The 27,121-nt window shown below is 63.5% G+C and overlaps 3 protein-coding genes across 4 annotated transcripts; 1 reads left to right on the top strand and 2 right to left on the bottom strand.

Annotated features, from left to right (window-relative positions):
* Nucleotides 1-804: 804 nt before the first annotated feature.
* Nucleotides 805-4,927, bottom strand: CHRND (cholinergic receptor nicotinic delta subunit). Its single transcript, XM_040074284.2, has 12 exons — nucleotides 4,800-4,927; nucleotides 3,982-4,127; nucleotides 3,766-3,810; nucleotides 3,566-3,675; nucleotides 3,300-3,455; nucleotides 2,979-3,094; nucleotides 2,523-2,723; nucleotides 2,073-2,184; nucleotides 1,840-1,954; nucleotides 1,442-1,643; nucleotides 1,217-1,335; nucleotides 805-1,127 (listed from the first exon to the last, which is right to left on the bottom strand). The coding sequence occupies exons 1-12, from the start codon at nucleotides 4,849-4,851 to the stop codon at nucleotides 945-947; spliced, it is 1,557 nt and encodes a 518-aa protein (XP_039930218.1). The 5' UTR covers nucleotides 4,852-4,927; the 3' UTR covers nucleotides 805-944.
* Nucleotides 4,928-5,900: 973 nt separating this feature from the next.
* On the bottom strand, nucleotides 5,901-12,274 carry PRSS56 (serine protease 56). Its single transcript, XM_040074413.1, has 16 exons — nucleotides 12,130-12,274; nucleotides 10,418-10,615; nucleotides 9,871-9,924; nucleotides 9,367-9,556; nucleotides 9,160-9,268; nucleotides 8,920-9,079; nucleotides 8,650-8,792; nucleotides 8,359-8,518; nucleotides 8,087-8,275; nucleotides 7,833-7,994; nucleotides 7,651-7,714; nucleotides 7,295-7,442; nucleotides 6,744-6,885; nucleotides 6,535-6,624; nucleotides 6,187-6,293; nucleotides 5,901-6,074 (listed from the first exon to the last, which is right to left on the bottom strand). Exons 1-16 carry the CDS (start codon nucleotides 12,272-12,274, stop codon nucleotides 5,901-5,903), a joined length of 2,235 nt encoding a protein of 744 aa, XP_039930347.1.
* A 2,455-nt stretch (nucleotides 12,275-14,729) lies between these two features.
* SLC12A9 (solute carrier family 12 member 9) lies at nucleotides 14,730-26,059 on the top strand. Of its 2 annotated transcripts, XM_040074624.2 has the most exons (13): nucleotides 14,730-14,913; nucleotides 16,951-17,085; nucleotides 17,258-17,395; nucleotides 17,606-17,905; nucleotides 18,123-18,230; nucleotides 18,343-18,454; nucleotides 18,550-18,707; nucleotides 18,972-19,054; nucleotides 19,375-19,499; nucleotides 20,821-21,013; nucleotides 21,165-21,339; nucleotides 22,073-22,219; nucleotides 22,668-26,059. In XM_040074624.2, exons 1-13 carry the CDS (start codon nucleotides 14,730-14,732, stop codon nucleotides 23,501-23,503), a joined length of 2,694 nt encoding a protein of 897 aa, XP_039930558.1. In that variant the 3' UTR covers nucleotides 23,504-26,059. The 2 variants fall into 2 exon arrangements, with proteins under 2 accessions (XP_039930558.1, XP_058277978.1); XM_058421995.1 differs by lacking the exons at nucleotides 16,951-17,085; nucleotides 17,258-17,395 and having other exon boundaries at nucleotides 14,774-14,913.
* Nucleotides 26,060-27,121: the final 1,062 nt, after the last annotated feature.

Raw genomic sequence — 27,121 nt, 5'->3', positions numbered from 1 at the left:
CCCCCGCTGGTGGGGCCATACCAGTTCACTGGGAAGCTCCTCTGGCATTTTGTGCCGGAAAGTTTGGAACTGGGGCAAGGGGCGAGATGAGCTCTGTGCCTTGGGTTCCCCACGTCTCGCATAAAGGGATGCATCTCCTCGAAGGTTACGGGAAAGGGGGGGCCAGCACATCCTGTCCCTGCTGTGGCAGTGGCTGCCCCCAGAATATAGGGTGGGGAAGGGGCAGGCAAGTCCCATCACATCAGCCTGGGGAGCGATGAACCCCTCTGGGGGTTCAAATCCTTCCAGCCCCTCTGTAGGAGGGTCACAGGGAGGAGGGGACGGGGCTGTGGGGTGTGGTGAGATTCCTGGCTCAGTGGAGAGCATGTGACAGCTGTCCTGGGCCGCTGCCGATGGGGGGACGTCAGCTGTGTCCCCTGAAACCAGAGCCCTGGCATCCCACTGCTGAGCTGGGGAAGGAGACGCCTCTGCGGGCCCCCAGCCTTGCACTGTGGGGTGGGGTGTGCTGGGGGGACACTGTGGGCCCGGCTGGGGCATCATGGGGGCAGGGGGGAAATGTGGGCACTAATAACATCCCTGCCAACTGCAGTGGGTCTGCAGGAGATGGTGCCATGCTGGGGGCCCAACTCTTTCCCCAGCCCAGCCTGCCTCAAGTGCCCAGCCCACAGGGGTAGCAGGGCTGGTACCACCACATCTCCTCTGACAATCACCCCTTCCAGCCTCAGCTGGGATCCACCACACTCAGGACATCCAACAACACCCATTCCCTGGGTGGGCATCACCCTGCCCAGCACACACACAGCATTCAGGTTGGGCATCGTGCCCAGCGGGGCACACTGAGGGCAGCCACCAGTTCAGTGCCCCGTGGCAAGAAGTACCCGGCTTTATTTTCCCAAACCAAGATGGGTGGGGGAGAGGCTGGCACGTGGGATCCCCACACCCCCCTAGACGAAGCGCTTGTTCTCCTCCCGGTAGTCGTAGGGGTCTCCGGCAAAGGGCAGTGGCGGCGGGTGGTTGTAGATGCCCATGAGGAAGATCCAGAGGGTGCCCACCACCAGCGTGGGGGTGATGAGGAAGAAGCACAGGCGGTCCAGGGTCCGGGCCACGCGGTTCCAGTTGTCGATTTCCTGTGGAGAGAGCCAGGAGCCAGGCAGTGTGGGGGCACAGTGGGCACAGGGAGCCCCCCTCCCCGCCCTCCCAGTGCCCATGGCCCCACCTCATTGTAACTGTTTTCGTCCCTCATGTGCTTGACAATGTAGTTGGCGTTGTCAATGACGGGTTTGATGTGCTCGTAGGGCTGCTCCTCGCCCGAGTCCATGCCCAGAGGCGCCAAACCTGGGGATGAGAGGGAGCGGTGAGATGAGCTCCGAAGGGTTGCCAGCCCTGGAGATCCCAGCCCGGCCGCCCTTCCCCCGGTGCCGGTGCGGGGGCAGTGGCTCACGGGCAGGGGTGATGCGGCTGGTCAGCCCGTGCCGCTCCGACTGCTTCTCGAACATGAGCTCGCTGCGGGACTTGACGCTGAAATATTCCTCCGCCTTGGCGATGTAGCCGGCCGAGCTGCAGCGCCGGATGCACGGGGCACCTGCCGGGCTCTCGGACGGCTGGGTCATGCCCAGCAGCCGGGGCAGGCTCTCCAGGAAGACCTGGGACACGGGAGGGAGTGTCACGTCCCTTGGCCACCTCCCCAGCGTGTTCCTACCTTGTTGTCCCCGCTTCCTGCCCGCAAACTCCACCTGGCACAGATGCAATGCCAGGGCCGTGCTGTCCCGTGTCCTCCGCGGGGTACAGTGTGACCCTCGTACCCAACAGTGCACCCACCCCAGGCCACACCCCGCTCACCTCTCTGACCCAGTCAGACATGATGTGGGTGCTGGGGGTGCGGAAGTGGAAGTTGAGGACCACGACAGAGATGATCACCACGGCTGTCACCAGAAGCATGATGAAAAGCAGGTACCTGGTAGGGAGCATGGTCTTGGAGTGTTGCTGTGGGGTCTGGGCACAGGCAGAGCTGCCCTCTGGCACCAAGGGACTCCACAATGTCCCCACTGCACTCAGTGGTGCCCAGGACTCACTTGCCGATGAGGGGGATGGCGTGGGAAGTGGCAGGCAGGCGCTGGGAGATCAGCAGGAGGAAGACAGACTGGGCCAGGAGCACTGAGATTACCAGGGTCATCTTCTCACCACCTGGAGAACAGGTGAGCTGAGGGCAAACCTTGCCTCATGTACCTCTGGCAGAGTCCCCAGTGCCAGGGTCGCCCTTCCAGTGTCCCGTGATACAGTGGTTTTCTGTTATGGGACTACCCTGGGGTCCCACATGGGATATCCTGTGCCCAAGTGCACCTCTGCCAGAATGCCTGGCTGGGATGATGGTGTTCTGTATGGGGATATTCCAGCTCCAGGATGTCCTCATGCTGGGCATTGGGGTGTTGCCGTGCCCCAGGACCTGGTGCAGGTGTGGGACACAGAGGTGCCCCATGGATGTGACTCCCTTTACTGGCACACGTGCCACAGCGCTCACTCACTGTCAGCGGGCAGGTAGAAGACCAGGATGACCATGAAGGCGATGAGGATGCAGGGTATGACGATGTTGATGACATAGAAGAGCGGCTTGCGCTTGATGATGAGGTAGAAGGTGATGTCCTGGTGCTCACTGGTGTCCGGGGGAATGTCAGGGTAGATGTTCTTGCGGGCTGGGCGGTGGATGATTTCCCATTCCCCATTCTCTGCCAGGGCACAGGGGACAGCGTACAGCATGGGGGACACCTGCCATGACCATCCTCACCAGGTCCACCAGCACCAGTGTCCCTTGCCAGGGTGTGGATAGCATTCCAAGGTGGAGTCAGTGCCAGGATGCCAAAGCCCCAGGCAGTGAAGTTCCTCCACAGAAGTGTGCCCCAATTCCAGAGTGCCCCCCCCCACCTCTGCCATTTACAGGGTGTCCCACTGCCACAAGGCGTGGCAGAGAGCACCAGCATCACCTGTGAAGCCTTCGGGGTCAATGATGATCCACTCCACTGGGTAAGACCTGCCCGTGTCCGGGTCACTGTCCGTCTTCAGGTGCATGTTGATCTCCAGGGCACTGTATGCCAGCGACCTGGACCACAGCCAGGGGGACAGACAGTGAGGGGCTGCTGGGTACCCGCCACCCAACCCACCCTGACCTCCAGCATGATGGACTTAGGCCACCAAGTCACCTAGAGACCCCCACCTTGCTGCATCTCAACAGCAAGGGGAGGCGCTGGCAGCAGCAGGCACCCAGGCATGACACGGCCACCCTGCTGCCCTGAGCCAGCCAGCACCTGAATCTGAGGGAGCAGTTCTGCCAGTCGAAGGGGAAGAAGTCGACGTTGATGAGGCAGGTGCTGCGGAAGATGGCAGGGGGCAGCCAGTAGACGTAGCCCGTGTCGTAGATGAGGACGTTGCAGTAGTAGGCGACCTCGAAGAGCCCGTCATTGCTGTGCCAGGAGGGAAACAAAGTTATGGCACAGCTGGGAATGGGGCAGGGGGAGTCCTGGACATGCACTGGGAAGAGTTGATTGGGAGGGGAAACTAAGGCACAGCTCACTTGTTCTCCAGGACAATCTCTGGCAACCACAACATGTCTGGTGGCAGGCGGAGCACCTCGATGCCCCCAAACTCAGACTTGTTCCACTGCAGGCGGTAATCGGTCCAGCCCTGGAGGGGAGGATCCTCGGGTCACCCCCTCACCATGCTGGGCCACACCATGGTGGCACAACTGGTGCTGTGATGCCTGTCCCTACTCACGTGCTCGAGCCATACGTTGGTGGTGAGCGTCTCGTCCACCTCTTTCTGCAAACAACAACATGGGGCAGTGAGATGCCAGGTGTCCCCGCAGCCCAGGACCCCCAACTCTCACCAGCCAGGGTTGGGACAGCAGCCCCAGGGTTCCCCTCCATGCAACCAGCCCTGGGGGTGAGGCGTGGCTGGGGGGCACAGCAGGCCCTGCCCATTGGGGCTCACCAGTGAGATGAGGTTGGAGAGAGTGAGGGCCAGGTAGACATCCACAACCTCGTCAGTGGAGACCACAGGGCGCAACTCTTTGTCGTAGCCCTTCTCCTCAAACAGGTGGTGGATAAGCCGCTCCTCATGGTTCACGCAGAGCCCACCTGGGGGTGTGGGGTCAGGCACACACCAGGGGGCTCAGGGGTTAATGGGCCCAGTGCCACCCCCTAGGGATGCTCGGCAAGGGCAGGGTGGTATAAGAATAGAGGGGAGAGAAACGGGCCAGGACACTGCATGTCTGTGCTGCACGGAACAGATAAGGACACGCAGGAATGACAGACATGTGGGGGAACATAGTCACACGTGTTCACGGGACAAGGACGTGGGCACAGACACAGAGGGACACACAGATACAAACCCAGCACAGAGACATGAGGCATTTGGGTGCACACGTGGTAGGACTGTGCACACAGGTGGCTGTACACACAGAACACACATGGACACATGCACCCAGTGTGTGCAGCGACACGTGGTCATAGATTGAGCACAAACAGGCACTTACAGGGACACACGGATGCAATGACAACTGTGCACTCACAGCACACAGCCCGGGCAGGGACGTGGCGCTGGGTGACACAGCCACAAAAGAAACACAAAGGACACGCAGTGAGTGGGCTCTGCCAGGTAATACCCAAAGTGCAGCCCTGGGGACCCTGGTGCCCAGTTTGGATCCTGCCACCATCATCCCCCGCCAACCCCATCGAGGGGACCCATAACCCCATGGGCACCCCATGCAGCAGAGCAACAGGGCACCCCATCACCCAGACCCTGCTCACCCGACAGCATCAGTGCCCCGAGCAGGGCCAGCTGCTGCAGCAGGTTCCCCATGCGGTGCCCGCGGTGCCCTCAGCCGTGCCAGGCCCTGGCCGCTTCCCTGCCTGGCCTGGCCGAGCGGATGTCCGGCTGCCGGAGGGAGTGGGAGATGGATGGTGCCAGGTGCTGAGGGGGAAGGGTGCCGGCAGCAGAGCGCAGCCCCAACCCCTCTCTTCCGGCAGCCCCACGTGCAGGGAAGGGGAGATGGGCAGGCACAGCTGGTCTTGCCGGCCCCACGGGTGTCAGCCCGCCACCCTGAGTCTGGGCACCCCAGCACAGGCACTGCTGGGCACGGGGAGCAGCCGTCCCTTCCCTGCTGCTCAGCAGCCCCAGTGATGCTGCTCAGAGAGGCAGGGTCCCCAGAGCAGCGTCCCCAGGGTACTCACTGATGCCCAACACAGGGGTGGCACCCACCACTGACCCTGGGCACACTCGGGCCCTTCATCGGGAGGTTTTGTGTTGGTCCTGGAGGGGTGTCACCAGCGTGAGCACCAGCGCTGTGCTGTGGGTGCTGCGTGGGCAGGAGGGAGATCTGACCCCTGGGGAGGGGACTGGGGAGTTTGTGCCAGGGTGGACACAGCGGGAACCAAGGCTGGAGGCATCACTTCAGAGTACAGGGGGCATGGGAAGGGGTCGCTATGGGATGTCCTAGCTCCCCTGGAAAGCGCCTCCACTGTCACCCACTTTGCCAGCACTGTGTGGCACAGCACTCACTTCACATTTGCCAGCTACTGGAAAATAGAACCCTTCTTTATTGAAAAATAAACCTTCTCTGTACAAATAAATAACAGGTGCCTCTGGGGAAGATGGGGTGAGAGTGGGCTTGCCAAGGTGGGGGTCCCGGGGGAGAGGAGGACTGTGATTCCTGGCTGAGGTGCTTCAGGTACCCACCAGGGCCCCACTGCCCTGGGGAAAGAGGTGGTGGTAGGAAGAGAGACTGAGGTACAACTGGGGACAAAAGGGTGGAAGAGCCTGAGACAGGGAGTGGAGCGAGTTTGTAGGGCAAAAGAGACACCAGCCCCAGTGCCCTCTCCCCATGCTGGCACACTGCCCCAGGGACACCATTAGGTTTTCAGCACTTCGAGTGCCAGAGCAACGAGGCCAGGCATGCTACGGGCCAGTGAGTCACTCTCCAGCCCCACGAGGCCAGTGAAGACTGTGGGGCGGCCCCCCACAGTGGCCCGAACCTGTGCCCGGTACAGTCCCTGGGTGTTTTTGGAGCCCAAGTCCACCAGGATCTGTGGGGAGACAACAGCACCTTGAGTCCCAGGGGAGCCGTGGGCACAATGGCGGGCTGGGGCATGGCACTGCCAGGGTGTGTGGCTTGGAGTGGCTGGATGGGGCACTCACCTCTTGGAAGGTCATGGCCAGGTGTGCCTCGGGCACCCGCAGCACCCAGGCGTACAGGTCCCGCACCGCGCCCACCCGCGCTGCCGACTCGTTGAGGCCCGGGCAGGCTGCAAGCGCTGGGACGGGCAGGAGAGACATGGAGGGGGCATCAGGGATTCATCGTGGGGGCACCGTGCTGCTGCCCACCACAAGGAGGAGCACCCTTGCTCTGGGGACACCAGGGGAGCAGAGGGGGGGAATATGGCAAAAGTCTGTCCCACTGAAATGGGTCAGCCCTGAGACAGGGGTGCAAAGCTGGGCTTGTCACCGTTCCCATGGTGATACCCTGTGGGGTCTGTGGGAGCTTACCTCTGCCCACACCTGCCTCCTTCTCCTCTTCCTCCTCCACTCTGGGCAGCTCCGTGGATGCCAGTTCGCGTTTCTCCCTCAGTGCAGACCCTGCCACGGAGAGAGGTGTAAAACCCCGGTGGGCACTGCCCGCACACGGAGCTGGCCGGTGGATGGACACCCTGCTGCCCCATTGCCCCCGGTCCCTCCAGGCTCACGGGGTTCATGACTTGGCATGGGGGTGCTTGCCAGCTCTCCAGATGCCCATTGCGGCTCCATGGCTTCCAGGGTGGTGCCAAGGTCCAACTCTGAACGCAGCTGGGTGAGGAAGGCTCGTCCCTGTGCCACCATCTCCTCCACCACATCCTCACCCTGATGAAAGGAAGAGGGGGAAAGGATGGGTGATGGGGCACCCACAGGGCACTCATGGGCACAGCCACATGCACAGTGGCAGAGTGCAGCATGTGGGTGTGCTGGTGCCAGACAGGGCATTGGTGACATGTGTCTGCTTTGTGTCTTCGTTGGGTCAGATCCTAAGCTGCAGGGCCAGACCCATGGCTGGCTCTGCACTGGCTGGACTTGGGAGCACTGGTTTCAGCTGAGGAGGGTGAGATGACCCTTCTGTGGTGGCAAAGTGAGAGATGCCACTTCTGTGGCTGCACAGAGGACAATGGTCCCGAGGGATGTCGGGAGGGGACACGGGGGAACCGAAGGGGTTTGGTCCCTGATGGCCCAGTCACAAGAGGACAGGGAATCCCCCAGCCTGTCCCTCCCCACATACCTGCAGGAAAAGCTGTGACTCCCCGGGGAGCTGCTCCCTGTCCTGTGTTGTCACCAGGTGGCTGTCCCCTGCCATGGTCCTCAGAGCCTCCACCCAGTCCTGCAACTGGGGTCCCACTACCCCAAAGAGCTCTGCAAAAGCTCCCCAGCTGGAAGCACAACGGGGCAAGCTCAGACTGGTGGGCAGTGTCATGCCCTGCACCCCACCTGGGCACGCTTGGAGGGGTGCCCTGGTCACACCAGGAATGGGATCCCAGTGCTTCAGGCTGTCCCCAAAATGGCATGTCAGTGCCCACCAGCATCCTAACCACCTCCCAACCTCTTTAGCCCCTCATGCCGTGGCCCACCATGCCTGACCTCCTGGGTGGTTTCTGGGGTCTCACTGCTGGGGGGCTGGATTGGCCCTCTGCCACAGCCAGGCCTGCGGGGACAGGACAAGGGATAGAGGAGCCCTGTTGGAAGCCAGGGCAGGGTGCTGGTGCTCCAACCACTGGCACTGGGGAGACTGAAGGGACCCCAAATGGGCACGGGGTGAGTACCTGGGGCATCCCTGCGGACACGGGGAGGGAAGAAGTGCCCGTAGATCTTGCCCAGGAGCTGGGGCAGAGTGCGGGTGAGGAAAGAGAAATCAAACTGGTTTCGGATGAAATCCCCAGCCCGACGCAGGAGATCCACCAAGGTCTGGGCATAGGAGTGAAGCTCTGTGGGGATAGAGGGAGAGACGTCACCCTGTCCCCACGCCAGAAACGAGGTCCCTCCCAACACGCTAGCCCTGGCTTGACCCCCGGCTCACCACATCGTCTCGTCCTGGCGCGGCAGGTCTCCTCGGCCAGGCGGGCACAGGCGGCCCGGCCCGGGGATGCCCGACAGGACCCGGCGTAGAAGGCGCAGAGACGGGCACGCTCCGGGGACTGCTGCTCGGGGGGCAGCTGTGCCAGGGCCAGCAGGTCGAAGCAGCTCGGTTCTCGGCTGCCAGGGGCAGCTGCGAGGGAACCGGTGCTGCCGTGAGTGCTGAAAACCCCCTGGGCATCTCCGTGACCCCGCGGTGCGGCCAGCAGCACTCACAGTCCATCTGGAGACTCAGCCAGTCCGTGAAGGCAGTGACGCGGGTGTAGACTCCTGGTTTGCCCCGCTCACCGCAGCCATCACCCCACGAGGTGATACCGTAGAGGACAAAGCGGTGCGAGGCGGGGTCCTCGCACGCCAGCGGGCCCCCTGAGTCGCCCTGCAGGGGAAATGCCTGTGCTTTGGGCTGGGCTGGCACCCCGGCCGTACTGACGGGCTGTGGTACGTGCCCGGCGCGGTGTGAGGGATTTCTGAAGCGGGGTACTGGCGGTCCCTCAGGCGCCGTGTTACCTGGCAGGAGTCGATGCCTCCAGACAAATACCCAGCGCAGAACATGGCACTGGTGAGAAGGTCCTTGCCCAGGGCGCCCCGGCACGTCTCTTGGCTGAGCAGGGGCACCTGCGCCTCCATCACCACATCGGCTGCCGGTCCCTCTGCCAGGCAAGGCACCCGTGACCCCTGTGCCCGGACATCGCCCTCTCTTTCACGCCCCCCTGCCCTGCCTCCGCGCGCTGGGGGTGTGAGAGGGCACAGAGGGGAGCACCCCAAGGTGTTTCTTACCTTCGTAGAGGGAGCCCCAGCCCGCGATGTAGCAGGGGGTGCCGGGGCTGGGCTCCGCGGAGCCGCTGGGGAGGCACACGGGGCTGACGGTGCGTGATGGGGCCAGGGGCACCGCCAGCTCCAGCAGCGCCAGGTCCCCGTGAAACGTCTTGGGGTTAAACTGGAAGGAGATGCGGGGGTGTCAGTGGGGGCCCCTGGGGCACGCACAGGCACGTGGGGGTGATGCCCACCTCCACCGACCTTAGGGTGAGGCAGGATGCGCCGGACGGGCACTGCCCTCTTGCCAGCTCCCGGCTTGCCCAGTTCGTAGTCGCCCACCACCACTGTCCACGCCAGCTCGTTCCTGTTCCTGGCGGGGTGGGGGACAGCCAGTTACAGGGTGATGGTACCTCCCGTGCCCGCCTCTGCCGTGACACCATCCCCGCACTGCCGTGCCCCCAGCCGTACCCTCCAAAGCAGTGTGCAGCCGTGAGCACCCAGGAGCGCCCCACCAGCACCCCTCCGCACATCAGCTCCCCGTGCAGCCGCACCGACACCAGCCAGGGCCAGGCGCCCCGCGGGGCCACGCTGCCGCCCATGATCCGTCCTCGGGGGACTGTGGCGTTGGCTTGCGGGACCCCGCGACGCCCGCAGCTCCCTGAGGGACAAAGTCGGGATGATGAGTCGGTCCTGCAGGCCGGCTGCTGGGCACGCCGTCTCCCAGGTGGGCTCGGGTGGCCGGCCATGGCCGCGGCAGGTGGAGGGGGTGGCGGGAGATGAGGCGCGTCGGGCGCGCTGTCAAGCCTCATCGTGCTCACGGAGGCGAGGGGGCGGAGGGCCGGGGGCACCCCGCAGCCCGGCAGATGCCGACGCTAACCTCTGCCCCCCGGCCCAGCAGGCAGCCGGGGGCCGGGGGCGCCCGCCGGCGTGGTGGGGGGGTGGCGTGGGCACGGCGGGGCCGCCCCGGCTCACCTGGCATCGCCGCCTCCGCTGCTGCATCGGGACTCGGAACTGCGGCCGCCGTCTCTGCAGGGACGGGCTGTCATGGCATGCGGGGACACTCTCCCCTGATGTCACCACCGCATCCCTGCTGTCTTCATATCGACCCAGGTCCTTTCAGTGCCCCCAAACCCCCATCAGCCCGAACAAACACCCCTGTAACCAGCCCGGGGAGTGCTCATCACCCCCAGTGACTGTGTCCCCGGTCTCCCCTTGCCCACTTCTCCCACTGCAGATTGCTCATTGCCCCTCAGTGTCCCAGCCCAGATCCATCGCTCCAAATGCCTCCATCCCCCAAATTCCCTTCCCAGATCCATCTCCCAGCCTTCCATCCCACCAGAGATCCCACATCACTCCATCATACCCCCACCTCCACCATCTCCCCACTCCATCCCAGCACACTCTGTCACCCCAATACCCAATATCCCTTCCAAGCATGCCCTGGGGATACCCCATTTGTTATTGGAGGGTCTCCCCTCTCTGGGAGGAGCCGGGGGGGGTGGTGCGGGTGCCCACTCACGGCACTCCTGGAGTCGGTGGCTGCAGAGCTGGGCACTGAGTGGGGCACAGGTGTGCAGGGTCTCCTCAGGTGGGCACAGGCGCTGGTAGGGGCCACAGGCCTGGCTCAGTGCCCAGTTGCGCTGGGACAGCTCGGGCAGTGCCTGGGCATCCAGCAGGGCCTGGCAGCTGGGGGGCATGGCAGGGGGCACAGCTGGCGCTGCAAGGACAACAGAGCTGTGGGCATCACCGTGCTCCCCCTGTGCTCCTCTGCCCAGGCCACCCCAGTCTCTGCTTTGGGATGGGTGGGAAGGGACCATGACAGGCTGTGGAGTCAGCAAGTTTTGGTAGGATCTTCTGGGTACTGGGGTATGGTTTGGGGTGAATTTCTGAAAAGTTCACAAGGCATCAGGCATTTGGATAGGGCTCCAAGAGATTGGGTAAGATCTAAATACGATGGGAACTGCTTGGTCAGTGTTGTTAGAAGTTAGAGATATGTTTCAGCATTCTGGGCACTGTTTTGGTAAAAGCCTGTAGGTTAAGCCTGTAGGGGAAGAGTATGGTTTGGGTAGAATCTTGGGGTATCATTTTGATAGGATTTCTAGAGGATCATGAAGGTATCCAAATAAATATTTGGGTAGAGTCTCCAGGCATGGGTGCAGGTTTTGGTAGGATCTTCTGGGCATGGGATGGTGTTTGCATAGGACCCCTGGGCGGCGTTTGGTTGGGGATCCTGGGCTCTATTTGGGTAGGGTCTCCTGGGGGCAGGGCAGTGGGGGTAATGGGGCCGTGACTCACGTGGGCAGTGGCTGGTGATGTTGGCACAGGGTGGGAAGAGGCAGGGGGCACAGAGCCCGCAGGCACCCCGCTGCTGCTGCTGCTCAGACAGCGCCCGCTCCAGTGCCAGCAGTGCGCTCCTCAGTGCTGCCTCCAGCACCAGCGTCCCCCGGCTTGACAGCGCTGATGGGTACACACAGGGTGCTCAGACCCCCAGAACCCCCACTGTTGCCCCCCACCACAGCCATGGGGTGCCCCCAGCCCACATGGTGCCTGTGCCCTGATATCGCCATGGTGAGTGTCAGGATGGGCACGGCCCGTCACCCCTTGACATCGCCTAGAGTGACATCCACCCATGTCACCTCCCTGCTGGGGCTGGCACGTGCACACCTGGGTGTTTGCCCAGGGCTCTGTGTGCCTGTTGTACATGGAGACAGGGTATGAGCCCAGGCAGGTGTGCCCACATGCATACCTCTGTGCACACTTTTGAGCGCACACCTGTGTGTACCAGGGTCCGTGTGCCTGTGTCTGCATGTCCCTGCGTGTGCCCATGTGTGTGCAGTCCTGTGCCTGCCCTATGTGTGCACCCCACCGTGTGCCCCTACCTGTGACTGCCTGTACCCAAGGAGAGCCACCTTCCCGCTGGCCGTGCCCTGGCAGTGTGTCCCCTGGGACTGGCACAGGTACTAGGGCCAGAGGGAGTGTCGGTACCGCTGAGCATAAACCACAGAGTTCCCTGCATCCCCCGTGTCCCCTAGTGCCACTGGCAGCGCTTGACACTCAGCCCAGGCAGCACAGGCATGCCCCGGGTTCCAGGGCGTTTTGACAGGGACCTGGCCATCCTGCTTGTGCTGCCACCCTGCCTGAGAGTGCACCCAAGGGTCCTGTCTCCTACAACCACCCCATCTGCAGCCAAACTCCCCCACAAAGACGCCCCCGTCCCTGTGTCCCACTGACCTTGCAGGATGCTGGCCGGCATGGGGTACAGCCTCTGGCCCAGGGGAGCCCCCCCCACCAGCTGCAGCAGCGACAGCAAAAGCACGGGGGGGACCAGCCGGACCCCGAGAAGAGCGTCCCGTGTCCTCTTCCCTCTTTGCTCCATCCCCGGGCGGGCAAAGGGGGGCAGGAGGGGGGAACCCCCGAAATACCCGAGGCAGGCAAGGAGGGATGGATATATACGGTGCCCCCCGGGCGGTGGGAGGAGAGAGGGGCCGGGGGAACACAAACAGGCGAGTTCATTAATGTCGCGCCAAGATGCCAGCTCGGGTGGGGGGGCGCGGGGGGGGTGGTGCGCAACCGGGGCCTCAATGCCGCCTTTGTTCGACGAGGCCTCCGGGCGGGCAGCATCAGACGGGCGCTGCGCTCCGGCGCTGCCCGCGGCCCTTGATCATTTTCACGCCAAGCCCCGGCCGCGCCACCCTCCCTCCTGCGGGCCCCGGGCGGGTGGGAACGCACCGGCGGCTGCGGGCGCGGGGGGCCCGGGCTGGGCGTGGGAGCCCCGCCGGCGGTTTCAAAGGCGGGCAGCGGGCCGGGAGCGGCCGAGCGGACAAGGCGGGGGAAGGGAAGGCGGGGGTGCCCGGGGCGGGGGGTCCCCGCTCTCCGTGCCAGCCCAACCCTGGCTGAACGGGTCGCCCCGCTCAAGGGCACAGCGCCTCCGTGCTGAGCAGCGGCTGCCCCAGGGGATGCCCTCCGCCGCAGTACCTCCTGTCCTGCCTAGGGTGCAGGAGGGAGGACGTGCCCCGGCGAGGGGCGGGTGGGACCGTGTCACCGGCTGTCCTTGCTTTTTCTCTTCTTCCGCAGTGGGCCCCGGCTGGGGGCAGCTTTGGCCCCAGGGGTGGGGAGGATACACTCCCCAGCCCAGCTGGACGGTCTGATCTGTGCCTGCCGCTCGGCCGGTCATTGGCATCACAACTTAGGATGCTGCCGTCCTGCCGCAATTGCCACCCTCTTGTGCCCACGAGTTCAGCCTCAGCTCCTTTGGTAAAAGAGTGCAGCAGCATCTCCATCACCTCTTCGGGGTGCAGCAGATGTCTGTGCCCCCACCTCTGTCCCTGTAAAAAGGACTGGGGTTTCTGGGTCTCATGTCCATTTCTGGGGTGCCCATTTTTGCTAGGGGGAAGGGATGGGTGCCGGTGTCCAGACCTCTGTCCTTGCTAGGGGTAGGGGGTGTCTGTGTCCTCATGTTCACTGCGGAACAGGGGATGGCCGTGCTCGAACCTCTCTACGCCGTAGGGGGTACACACGCTCCACTCTCTGTCCCCATTAAGTGCAGCAGGTGCCCGTGTCCCCATCCCCATTTCGAGTCCGGGGGCTCCTCGTCCCCATTAGGGGCAGGAGCGGCTCCGTGCCCGCTCTCCCCCCGGCCCTCCCGGCCGCGATGGTGCCAGCGGGGCTCGGACAATGCCGCTTCAGTGGCACATCAAAGGCGCGGGCTGCCCGCGGCTGGCACGGCGACAGGCCCGCCGCAGATGAAAGCCCCGGCCCCGCGGGCTCCCACCTCGGCCGCGGGGGCACGCAGTGCCTCCACCCCACGGGAGACGGCGGGGCCGAGTGGGGAGACACAGCTCCACGGCACACGGGGGAGCCCCTCCCGCGCCCCTTCACTGTGTCCCCGCACGGATCCCCGCACCAGTGACACGCAGGGGTCCAATCGCTCTGCTGACCGCAACCGGCGCCCACGCCGGCACTCGAGGCCGGAGTGGTGTTCGCCCCCGGCCGCAGCGTGCCCCCCGCTCCCGGTGCCCGTGCCAACCCCATTAACCTAATTGGCGAGGCGCTCGGCCGCCCCGGGCGGCGGCGGCAGTGGGACCCCGGGGCCCGGGCAGATCCCAGAGCTGGCGGCGGGCAGGGGGGGACGGTGCCCCCGGGGTCCCGATTGTCCGGTAATTGGCGCGGGCAGCCGAGCCCGGCCAGCAGCGCCGCTGGGCAGGGGAGCGGGCACCGGCGGGGCCGTGCCGGAATTCCCGCGGCTGCCGCGGTCAGTATCAGGGTGTTGGCCAGTGGAGGGTCGCGGACAGGGGGCGCTTGGGGATACAGGGGGCGAGTTTTGGGGTACGGCGAGGAGAGGGGCCAGTTCAGAGGACGCGAGTAGGGGGACAGTGCCGGGTACCAGAGTGGGGAGACCCCGAAAGGGCCGAGGTTTGGGGGTGTGGAGAGATTCGAGCTGGGGGGCGAGTCACTGTGGGGTGTTGGGGTAGGGCTTGGGGGGCGGTGGAGGGGGCCACTGTGGGAGAGCATTTTGGGACAGGGACCGTGACAAGGGCGAGGGGCTGTGGGCGGGGCCAGTAAAGGGGCGGGGCCAGAGCACACGGTGGGGCGGAGCCTCAATGGTGGGCACATAGGGGCGGGGCTTATCGGAGGGGCGCTGTCAGGGGCGTGGCCTGAGCGGAGGGGGCGTGGGCGGGGCCATGCGGGGGCGGGGCCGTGTGGGGCGGGGCCCGGCGGGTCGGGACCGGGTCGGCGGGCGGGGCCGCCAGGGCTGGGGCTGGGGCCGGGGCCGGGACCGGGCGCGGGCGCTCTTCGGGGTCGGCGGGGCCCGAGCCGGGCCGGGCCTGGCCATGGCGAGCTCGGAGCGGAGCGCGCTGCTCACGTACCGCCTGTGCGGCGGCTCGGCTGAGGAGGAGCGGGGCCGGGAGCGAGGCCGGGCCGCCGCCGCCGCCTCCCGCAAGCTGCCCACATTCCTGGGCGTTGTGGTGCCCACGCTGCTCTCCATGTTCAGCGTCGTCCTCTTCCTGCGCCTCGGTGAGTGCCCCCCGCTCCCGGCCGTGGCCGGGGCCCCTCCCAGAGTCACCAGCTCTGCCCGGTACCCCCAGCCCGGCCCCCGTCTAATCCCGGGGTCCCCGCCTCTGGAGCTACGAGCCAGCCACCCAGTCTGGGTCTCCGGTGCCCTCGCCTGAGCCTCCGTCTCTGCTGCAGTCCCAGTGCTCCCCAGTGCGTACCTCAGTGCCCACAGTCTGGGGCCCCCGTGCCCTTCCCCTGCCTGCTCAGTTCCGCCTCGGGCTGGGTCCCAGTGCTGTGTGTCCGCACCTGAGCCCACAAAGATGAGGGTTCGGGTCTCAGGACCCAGGGACAGGAACCCAGTTAGTACCTTAGGGATCCCCTTAAGGAACACTAGTTCAACCCCCTGGTGTTCCTGGAGCAGGACTCCTGTGTCTTCCCAGTGCCTTCCCTAAACGGGATTCCAGTGCCCTCATGTCCACCTGTCCCCTAGCGCTGGGACCCCCCTGCTTCGCAGCCATCCTGCAGTGCCAGGCTCCAGCACCACAGTTGTCTCCCACATCTCGCCCAGCGTTCCAAGGGCAGAACCCTGGTGTCCCTTAGGGGATACTCAGCTGCCCCTCTGTGTGTGCAGAGGGCACACATTGTTTCCCGGTCTGCCCCCAGTTTGGGTTATGAGCCTGTTACTGTGACCACTGGGAGACGTAGGGGGCAGGATGGGCACGGACTGGGGCAGCTGGCAGCCTTTTGGGGGCCCTGAAGGGGGTAGGTGCCCCAACATGGCCCGGGGCAGGCGGGGGCGGGCAGTGTTTGCCCTGGGCCGGGAACGGGAAAAGCTTTTCCTCTTTCGCTTTCCGCCCACGAAAAGCCCAGGGCGGGAGTTGGCTGCGTGCCCAGGGGGCCCCGCTGGGCTATGGAGGGGACCTTGGGACCATTCCCCTGTTTGGGAGACCCCCCCAAGCTGGGGGCACCGCGCTCCCCTGTCATCATTCACCCTTTTCCCACTCCCCTGCTTGGGGGTCTTCATACAGGCTCTGACCCCCCACCCCACAGCAGGCACCGGTGTCTCCCTGCCTGAGCCGTCCGGGGCTGTGTTACCCCAGGGACCGCGGGGCTGTAGGGGAGGTGCCAGCCGTAGGGGAAGGAAAGTTGCCAGGAAGAGGAACTTTCCCGCTCTGGAGGTGGGCAAGGCTCTCCCTCTCAGCTCCCCGCTTCCTCCGCACCTCACACGCTCCCCAGATCTCCTGGGTTAGCAGCCCCTCCTGCTTATGCCCACAGTGCTTTTGGGGCATCCCTTTATTTCCACCAACACCCCCACCCGCCTTTATATTTGGCACTCGGATGCCCTCCGGCTCTCTGGGGACCACAGCGGGTGCCCCCAAACCCAGCCTGTCGCCCCAAGGGCTCCCTGCGGTGCCGGTGCCCCGGTCACCCCCCCTCGCCTCTCCCGCGGGCACATCCGCGGCTTGGCTTGTGGCTGAGATAGGGCATCACCCGCAGCCGCGGGCATCCCTTTCCTGCCCGCAGTGTCGCCAGGCGGGATCTTCCCGTCGCTCCGGGCAGAGCCGGGGCGGCTCTGGGCTCCCTCTCTTCGGGAACACCCACCCACAACCCCTGGGAGCGGTGCCTGGCTGGCAGGGACACCCGGACTGCTTCTACTTCCTGCTGTGCTGTTGTAGGCAAGCGGGGCAGCGACGGCTTCCCTGTGGGGAGCTCCTGACTCCCCACTCTGGGGAACAAGGGTGGCAGCAGGGCACGGGGGTCCCTGAGCAGAGCCCCTTCCCTGTTTGTTTGGATTTTGGGCACACCTGGGCCAGACACGGGTGGAAGATGGAGATATCCTGAATGAGGGGGACGCTGGTGGGTGCTGCTGTGGGTGGGAGCATCCTCATCCTGGAATGGAGGGGGCTGGCAGGTTCTGGGGGAAGCTGTGGGCACAGGGATGGAGTGGCCGCGTGTCTCAGTGGGTGAGGTCTGTGTGGTGGTGGTGCCCAGGGACTCTGTCCTCAGGGTTGTCCACGCTCAGCTAATGGGCATACTGGCCTCTCCCGTCCTCGGCAGGGTTCGTGGTGGGTCATGCTGGGTTGTACCAGGCCCTGGCCATGTTCGCAGTGGCATATTTCATCATTGGCATGACGGTGCTGTCTGTGTGTGCCATTGCCACCAATGGGGCACTGGATGCTGGAGGAGCCTACTGTATCCTTTGCTGTGGGTGCTGCTGGGACAGGGCATGTGGGACAAAGCTGAGTGACTACCCAGTGGCCTTGGGGTGTCACGCTGAGGCTGGGACCCTGTTGGCCTGGGATAGAGGGGTGGGAGCATCTGATGGTGGTTTGTGCTGCTGCTATCTTCCCTTGACTCGAGCAAGATATGATCAGCCGTGCCTTGGGCCCAGAGTTTGGGGGCAGCATCGGGATCATGTTTTTTCTGGCCAATGTGTGTGGCAGTGCCCTGTATGTGCTGGGGCTGGTGGAGGCAGTGGTGGACAGCTTTGGGATCCCGCCTGGTGAGTACCGCCCTGTGTGGTGGCAGGGGACAGCAGGTGTCCCTTACCTGAGCGGCCCTAGGGCTGTGCCAAGCACCATGCCCAGCCATGGCTCTCCCAGCCCTCTGGCCAGTGAGTTGGTGCCCATCATGCCTGACACAGTGCTGGTAGCTCTCAGCTCCCAGTGATGCCCCCTCCAAGCCTTGCTGATCCTGACTTGTCTCTGCCCAGGGCAAGAAGCGGGCACAGGCATCCACGTCCTGCCCCAGAGCTACTGGTATGAGCTGCTCTACGGCACCGTGCTGCTGGCACTCTGCCTCCTCGTGTGCCTTGTGGGTGCCTCCATCTACGCCAAGGCCACCTTCCTCATCTTCCTCATTGTCGCGGTTGTCCTGGGCACCATCCTTGTCAGCTTCTTCGCCACACGGCCCCTGAAGGTGCCCATCCGCCTGTCCAGCTCCAATGGCACTGAGACCGATAACGGCTCCTTCACCGGCTTCTCCCTCAGCACCCTGCGAGACAACCTGGGCGGTGAGGAGAGGCATCCCCCACCCTGCCTGCCGTGCCCACTGGCACTGCCACATCACGTGGGGCTTGCTGGACACTGGGGGCAGCTTGTGGGCACAAAGCAGGTGCAGTGGGGTGGTTTCTCCTGTAGTTTGTATGTGGGGACATCGAGGAGAAGGCATGGGGTGGGGCTGTGCCACCCTGGACAGCCTGTCACAGCCCATGTCCATGTGTCTTGCAGGTCAGTATAGCACGGACTACACCACCGGGCAGATGATGAGCTTCAGCTCCGTGTTTGCAGTGATGTTCAACGGCTGCACTGGCATCATGGCAGGCTCCAACATGTCAGGTATGGTCGGGAGGTGCCTGGCGGGGTGGCACTGGGAACAGGAGCTGAGGCTGGGAGGGCTCAGGGGTGAGCTGTGCCTGTGGGTACTAATGCTGCCTGCTCCTGCTCACAGGGGACCTGAAGCGCCCAAGCTACTCCATCCCACGGGGCACCATCTCTGCTGTGCTCTTCACCTACCTCGTCTACAACCTGCTGGCTTTCCTCATGTGTGCCACCTGCAACAGGTACGGCCACTTGTCTGCGTGCCAGGGCGTGCCTGGTGCCAGAGCATGCTGGCCTGGGCTGAGACAGATGCCAGTGTGTCTGTGTCCCTCTCCAGGACCCTCCTGCAGAAAGACTATGGCTTCTTGCGTGACATCAGTATCTTCCCACCGCTGGTCACCGTGGGCATCTATGCTGCCACTCTCTCTGCAGCCATGAGCAACCTCATTGGGGCATCCCGCATCCTGTACGCTCTGGCCCGGGATGATCTCTTTGGTGAGTCCCCAGAGTGCACTGGCACTCGTTGGAGTCCACTCAGCAAGTTATCCCTGCCGGGAACCAGCCCTGACACCAGGGAGCTCCATTCTTGGTGTGGAGGTGATGGTTTGTGGGTTGGTGTGTGCCCATTTGCATCACCTGCATGCCCTGGAATTTGCCCCCGCCCCAGCATTCAGGGTGGGGATGGGACTCCTGGCTGGTGGTTGAACTGTGGCTGCCTACTGAGGTGTCCCAGCCCAACCTCCCCGCTCTGCCTTGCAGGCAGGGCACTGGCGCTGGCCAAGAAGACATCTGCCAGTGGGAACCCAGTGATGGCAGTGATCCTCTCCTGGCTGGTGGTGCAGGTGAGTTTGTCAGTGATGCTTCTTTCCTAGCCTCGCTGGGTGAAGGTTGGTTTTCACCTGGGCTGGGTGTTGTGGAGCCTGGCACTTCCCCCTGCCCCGTGGGATTCCTCCCCCAGCCCCCCCTGCCCTGGGTGTCCTGCTGCAGTTGTGCCCTTCCCTCCCTGAGGTGGGAGGTATCCCATAAATTAAGGATAAATCACAAAAAGGAAAGAGATTCCTGTCTGTAGTCTTACCCATCACACCCCTGGGATACATCCCAAGCGGGCAGGGATGGCTTGGGCATGTGCATTTGGTGTGCCTTCACCCTGTGCTCTCTGCAGGTTGTGCTCTTTTCTGGGAAGCTCAACACCATCGCAAGTGTCGTGACAACTTTCTTCCTCCTGGTTTATGCCACTGTCAACTTGGCCTGCCTGGCACTGGAATGGGCCTCGGCCCCCAACTTCAGGTACCCACTGGCACAGGGGAGAGAGTCTGTGCTGAGATGCTTGGCAGGCACCCATCCCTCCCTTCTGTCTGTGATTCCCCTGCCATCCCTGTGCCTGAGATTTATGATGAGAAGGTGGGCAAAGATGCTGAACACCCCTCTCCTGAGCATTAGAGAGGCAGGGACACCCCTATCCCTGAGGAGGGAGAAGGGGACAGGTCCTGGAATGGCACTGGCTTGGCACAGTTCTCATGCACTGGCACTGCTTTGCTGACTGGGTGCAGATAAATCCAGCACCTCTGGGGACCACCCTCCCCCTCTCCTTAGGCTTTCCAGAGGTAATTTATAGCCTGGGCCCGGCCGGCATCCCCCGGGCAGCTTGCCAAGCAGTGATGGAGCCCACTTTCCATTAGTGCTAATTAAACTAACAGAGAAGGGGGAGGGAGGAAGGGGGATTCTGGGTGGGAGAAGGAGAAAATATCTTCCAGGAAGAAAGAGTATGTGTGGCAGGCAGCCCCAGCCTGGGGTGCAGGGTGTGGAGTACTCTGGTGTGAGGCTGGGCTGGTAGGGCTGCCCAAATCTGGGGGGAGCCTGATCTCCCTCCTGGGTGATGCCCACTGCCCTCAGTGCAGGTTGCTGAGTCTGCAGCAGGGAGAGACTCCCAGATGCGCAGAGGTGTTGCACAAGTAGGGCTGGGTGGCACTGCCTGGGAGTCCCCCACAGGCCCCATTCCCGAGGGAGAGCTGATGCCTGTGCCAGGCTGTGGCTTGGACCCCATCTGCCCTGCCCAGCTGCTTCCTTGACCTGGCACGGAATGGGACAGGATCAGTTCCTGGAGGGAGCCTGCTGGGATGGGTAGCAACAGGCCCCTCGCCCCCCCCCGCATCTGGTGCTTCCCCCCTCCCCTCACTGAGGTCTCCATCAAGCACAGCGGAAAAGGATTTTAATTACCTTTCAGGAAAAACAGCAATTAGAGAAAATAACAGCTTCTCGCCTCCCTGCCTCTGCCTCCCTGCACCAGAATGAGTGGGCACCATGGTTGCTGGTGCTGCCGTGTGCTGCCCAATACTACCTGGCTGTGCCAGGACAGTGCCAGCCTCATGGCCATCGCTGCCCTGCTTGCCCAGGGCTGGCAGCACAGGCTGCCCAGTGCTCTGGGAGATACCATCTCCCCTCCATAACTTCTCCAGGCACATGGAGTGCCCGACATGCCCTGGGCTGGCACAGCAGAATCACTGGGAGTGGCTGGTGTGGCCCTTTGGCACAGCTCTCCTTGCTGTGCCCTCCCTACAGGCAGCATGGGCACCACATGATAGCAGGTGTCCCCTCCTCCCTGCTGCAGGCCCACTTTCCGGTACTTCACGTGGCACACGTGCCTGCTGGGCATTGCAGGCTGCTGCGTCATGATGTTCCTCATCAGCCCTGTGTCAGCCTCAGCCAGCCTGGGCTTCCTCCTCCTCCTCCTGCTTGCCCTTCACTACCTCTCACCCAGCAGCACCTGGGGCTACATCAGCCAGGCCCTCATCTTTCATCAGGTAAGCCCTGTCCTCCTGTTTGTCCCCTTATGGGGGGTGGAAAGCTGGTGTCCCCGTGGCAGATCAGCTGTGTCCTGGGCAGCGTGTCCCCAGGACTGGTTTGGTGAAACAAAAAGGGTTCCTCACCTGTCTCCCTCCCTCCGTCCTCCAGGTGCGGAAGTACCTGCTGATGCTGGATGTGCGGAAGGACCACGTCAAGTTCTGGCGCCCACAGATGCTGCTGATGGTGCAGAACCCCCGAGGCAGCGCCCGCCTCATCGACTTTGTCAATGATCTCAAGAAGAGCGGCCTCTACGTCCTCGGCCATGTGGAGCTGCAGGACTTGGGTGAGGATCTGCACTGTCTCCCGTGCTAACGGCCTCTGCACTTTGCTGTGGTGCCAGGGGACTCCCGGGCTTCTTGGGTTGACACTGCTGCCTACTTGATGGCTGGGGAATGTCAGCGTTTTGGGCACACGTGTGGCGCATTGGGCTTGGCTGGTATGGGGGACATCAGGGAGTTGTTGTGTCTGTTCCCTGCCTCCTGTGCACGTGCACTTACATAGATGTGTGTGCACAAGTGTCTGTGCCTACACGTGCCTGTGAGGCTCCTGTGTGTGTTGGTGTTGGCGTGCATGAGGCATGTGCCAGCCAGGTTAGCACCTGCACACACGTGGGCACACAGCACAGCCATGCACACCTGTGTGCCTGTGTCCGTCCTCACCTCGTGCCTGCTGCTGTGTGTCCAGGTGCCTTGGGGGTGTTTGCACCCTCATGTGTGTTGGTTTGCACACGTGTGCTCTCCCTGGCACACGTCATGGCTGATGCACAGGCTCTGCTCCCCCTTCCCTGCTGTTGCTGTGGTGACTAATGGCCTGAAATTGGGGAGTGGGGATGGGGCTGCCTGGGGTTTTTTATACATTTATGTATAATTTTATATCTCTCTCTGTAAGCACCTGCATCCCCCTCTCCATCTCATGGGTGCTGGGGTGGGCACAGGGTTTTGCAGCAGAGGGGGACACCAGGATTAGCTCCAGTACAGCCTATCTGTTCTACTGATGCTGGGTTTTCCCCCACCCAGACATGCTTCCCTCGGACCCCCTGCAGCCCCAGCAGGAATCATGGCTGAGCTTGGTGGACAAACTGAATGTCAAGGCCTTTGTCAGCCTCACCCTTGCACCCTCAGTGCGGCACGGTGTCCGGCAGCTCCTCTTCACCTCTGGCCTTGGTAAGTGGTGCCTGGTCTGCTCAGGGGTGAGGGTCCATCCTGCTGTCCCTGTGGGCTGAGAGGTGCCAAGGGGTTTGGAGGCACCTGGATGGTCAAATGCCATTGCTCTTGGAGACATCTGGGGTGAGCGGTGCTGTAGGCAGGTTGGGGCATGGGAGTGTCACTGTTGGCAGTGTTGAGGTGCTTGAAGACACCTGGCCGAGGTATGCCAAGGGCTTTGGAAGCACCCACTGTGGGCAGTCCCAAAGCCAGGTGGGAGGGGTATTGGGTGGGCAGCGCGAAAATTGAGTCGGGTCCTGGTGACATCTAGGTGTGTTCTGAGGGGTCTGAAATCGGCAGGGTGACCAATGCCAAAGTCGAGCTGTGGCTTGTTGACTCCTGCAGTGCCAGGAGGGCTGGTGGAGCCCTCTGCCTCTGCTCAGCTGGGCTGGCACGGTCTCTCTGGCAGGCGGGATGCGCCCCAACACCCTGGTGCTGGGTTTCTACGATGACGAGGCGCCGCAGGATGGTCTAGCCCGGCACCCCGCCTTCACCAGCGCCCGTGAGGAGGTCCCCCTGTGCTTCCCCCCGCTGCGGGCACCCAACGCTCCCAAGCTGCTGTCAGCCCGCGAGTACGTGGGCATTGTGGCTGACGCCCTGAAGATGCTTCGCAACGTCCTTCTGGCCCGGCAGCTGGAGAGCCTGGACAAGGCCTGGGAGCTGCGGCGGGCCGCCAGCCCCCCGCCCACCATCCACGTCTGGCCCGTCAACCTGCTGCGGCCCGACAGCGCCCGCTACGCCGACACCTGCAGCCTGTTCCTGCTGCAGATGGCCTGCGTCCTCAACATGGCGCGGGCCTGGCGCCGGGCCCGCCTGCGCCTCTTCCTGTGCGTGGAGGCAGGCACCATGCCCCATGCCCAGGAGGAGAAGCTGCGCCAGCTCCTCAAGGACCTGCGCATCCAGGCCCAGATCCAGCTGGTGCCCTGGGATGCCGTCACCCGCCTGCACTGGCAAACCTGCCAGGGATCCCCGGGAGGGCCAGCGGAGGAGGAGGAAGAGGAGGAAGGGATTGTGAACTTCCCGACCAACACCACCCAAGTGTCGGATGAGTACGTGTGCGCCGCCAACAAACTGGTCCTGGAGCAGAGCCCCGCGCCGACCGTGCGCTTCCTGTACTTGCCGCGGCCGCCGGCCGACAGCAGCCTCTACCCGCTCTACCTGCACCAGCTGGAGCTGCTCACCCGTGGGCTGGGCCCCACCGTGCTGGTGCACGGGGTGAGTGCCGTCACCAGCACCCAGCTCTAGGTGACCCCCAGGTCCCCCCCAGCTCCCTGCACCCTCCTTTGCCCAGTGCCTTCAGCAGGCTGAGCCTGAGGATGGCCCCAGCGTCTCCGTGCTGGTGGGCAAAGAGGGCACCCCACAGGGAGAGGTGGGTGCAGGGAGGGGGATTGATTTTTGGGGATGTCTCCTGCAGAGGATTAAAGCTGCCCTGGCAGGATCCTGGCACAGCTCTGGGGCCACACGGGCAGCATGGTGCATTCACGGTGCCTTTTCTTTGGGGTAGGGCATGGCAGGGTCTGGGGTGGGGGGGGGGCAAGCACTGGGTGCCCCAGTTGTCTGCTGGGAGCCCCTGAGTTGCACCCTGCCACCCCCTCTGTGCTTCCTCCCCTGCCGCAGCCCCCATCCTCTCCTCCGCCAGCTCCTCCGGGCACCCAGCCAGCAGCGGGGATTGATTAAAGGCAGCCTCGACCTTGGTGCCCCAGCTCCCCGCCATCCTCCTGCTTTTCATTAGGAAAAATTAAATGGGAAAGGGTGGGGGAAGGGAGCCTGGAGGCCTGGGCTCCCTGTGTGAGGCTGGGTGGGTGGGGGAAGCAGCCGGGTGCTGGCCCTAGTGGCTGCAGTGTATGGCGCCCTGGATCTTGCTCAGTACCCCGCGTGCTGTTGGACGGGGGCCATCCAGATGCTTTAACCTGTAGTTCCCCCCACTCCTCTGGGTGCTGATGCCCTGGTCCTGGCAGGAAATGGGGAAATGATTTGTGGTGGGGTCCTTACCCACACACCTGGGTCTCCAGACCTGTTTCTTGGGGCATTTTTATTTCCCCACACTCATCATGACCTGCAGGGGGAAGCTGGCCTTGCCCCCCGCCCTCCCTTATTGATTAGAGGAGGGCAGGAAATTGCCTGGGTGCTGGACGATAAATCCATCGTGTGCCTGGCGGGTGGGCAGTGTGCCCAGTGCTGCCTGATGGATGGTTTCCTATTAGCCCCAGCACGGGGGGCTGCTCCTGGCCAGCCTGGGCTCCAGCAGGGGTGACAAGTGTGGCACTGCTGCCTGAGCCTGCTCTCACCAAACTTGGCACTGCTTGGCTGGCAGCTCTGATCAGGCAGGGGGCTGGAAAAACCCAGGTGCTCGGGTGCAGCTGGGAGGAAAGATAGTGAAGACCCACATTTTGCAGTGGATTGTGCCCTGGCTGGGGAGGAGAGGGCTTGAGGCTGGCTTTGCTCCCTGCTGCAGGAGCTGGGTGCCCTGGGGTGGGCACCACGCATCCAGCGGGATTTATTTACAAACAGTTGGAAGCTGGCACAGGCCATCCTGGCACCAGCGGGACCCGGAGGCCTATAATGTTAATTATCACCACGTAATTAAAAGCCCATAAAAAGCCTCACACTTCATTAAATTAAAGCTTCCCCTCACTGTGCCCGTGGGCTCCAGCAGAGTTAACCTTGGCCGTGCCAGGCAGCAGCACCTCTGCAGCTGGGGACCCGGGGCTGGGGGTGCATGGGAGCCCAAGCTCAGGACCGTGCAGCCCCCACAGCACTGTAGGCTGATGCAGCATTGCACACGCATGGGCACCCTGCGACACCATTGGTGCCACACCTGGGCCACGTGTGCCTGGGCACATCCGGGGCTGCCGTGCCAGTCAGGGATGCCCACGCACGGACATGGACACGTGTGCCCGTGGCACCACTGCGCACACGGCGTCACACGCACCGTGGCAGGGGCAGGGGGCTGGCACGGGCACACACGTGCACAGCCAGGTGTGCACCTGCAGCATCACGGCCGCTGCAAAGGCAGCGCCGCACGCCCGCACCGCGGCTCTGACCGGCAAACCAGCTCTGGCACGCAACGCCCACGCGGCACACACCTACACAAACAGCGTTTTTCCTCTTTCCCAACATCCGGAGGTGCAGACAAACAGCCACACTCACACCCCTGCACCTCCTCCAGACTCCCAGCCATTGCTGTCTGTGCCCAGAGGGAATGGGCTGTGAGGAGAGCACGCACCTCTGCCTGCCCCCTCTGTGCCTTGGTTTCCCCGAGCGCTGGGCTGTGCTGGGGTAGAGCGGCGTGAATGGGGGACCCCCAAACCCTCCTGCTGGCCGAGTGCTCTGGATCAGGGGTGCTGTGCCGAGGTCTGAGGGGGATACAAAGCGGGCAGGGGGCCCACCAGCTCACAAGGAGGGCTGTGTGTGTGTGCATGTTCAGGCAGGGATATGCATGAACTAGGAGAGAGTGTGTGCATGTGCGCATGGGAGGGGGTCTGTGCGTGAGCACAAGGGGTGTCTGTATGGGCACACACCTTGGTGTGGGTGCATATACCCACCCCTAGGTGTGACACGCTGATGTGCACACAGGGCTCCGGGAAGGGGGCACACCCTTGTGAGCTCGGGGTGTGCAAACCGGCACACGCATCTGCCCAGAGCCCCAGGACTCCACTGCCAAGCGGGGCAGGGGGCTGCGGGGGTGGGTGCCCATGCCCCGGCCCTGCGGGGGTGGGCAGCCAACAGGGCCTCGGCTATTTCTTGGAAATTTTGCAGCATTCATTTCAGTGCAAATAAAAGCTGTCATTGCCGGAGAAATGATACTGATCGGGGTCTGAAAAGACAGCAAATTACCCGCCTGAAAATGCACCGCTGGAAAAAAATGCATATTAAACACACAAAAAGGCACTTTGCCATCAGCCGCACTTCCCCCGCCGCTCCAGAATAACCACACTTTACATAATTCTCCCTCTCCACCTCCGAATTAATTTCGCAGACAGAGGCAGAGGCAACCCTCTGACAATAGCGGAGGGGAGACGCGGCGGCGGCGGGGGAGTGGGGCTGGGGGAGTGCCTTGCTCGGGGCTGGGGGCACGGCAGTAATGGGATGCCCGGTTTGGAGCTGGAGGGGTTTTGGGGTGGGTTGGGGAGGGGACTGAGGGCTTTGGGAAAGGTGAGTCCGTGGGTGAGAGTTGTGGGTAATGGGGGGATGTACCCAGCTGTGTGGTGGAGCACCCTCGTACTCCCACCCTGGGTGCTGGGATGGGGCTCGTTGAGGTGGGACATATGGGATGATGCCCACCCTAAAACAGGCAAGTCTTGGGCCAGGTGTTTCCTTCACTGGTGCCAGCCTCCACCAGGCATGTGGGTGCACCCCAAGGACACCGTGACGCCGTGTTGCCCACCTCGGCTGACACTCCCAAACTAGCCCTCCTCTAAGAAACCCCCTGGGAACCTGCCCCCTATGTTACTGGGCATGAAAGCACCGTGCCCTGCACCCCAGCACTGCCGGGGGAGTGGAGCGGGGGTCTGGTGGTGATGGCGGGGGGCGTTCATCTGCCCGGGTGCTCAGCACTGAGGGGCTGGCAGAGGTGAGGGCGGGTGGCGGAGGTTGGCACGGCGCTGCTTTGCATTTTCAATGACAGACCCATGCCGGGTGCTCGGGAGAGTGGAAAAATCTTATTTGTCACCTGCTGGCGATGCGCGGAGGCTCCCGCGCCGCGGCTAATCTTGGGGAAAATGAGGATGCCGGCGGGGTGGCCCGAGGGATGGGCAGGGTGGAGTGGGGCTGGCGAGCTGAGCGCTGCCCGGGGCCTGCTCGGGGTCAGAGCGCTGCGCCATGGGATGGTGACACCCACCTGGTGATCTCTGGGTGTGTTGG

Source organism: Hirundo rustica, chromosome 10 (assembly GCF_015227805.2).
Source record: "Hirundo rustica isolate bHirRus1 chromosome 10, bHirRus1.pri.v3, whole genome shotgun sequence".
Lineage (NCBI taxonomy): Eukaryota > Metazoa > Chordata > Aves > Passeriformes > Hirundinidae > Hirundo > Hirundo rustica.
This window is presented reverse-complemented; position numbering and strand designations above follow the sequence as displayed.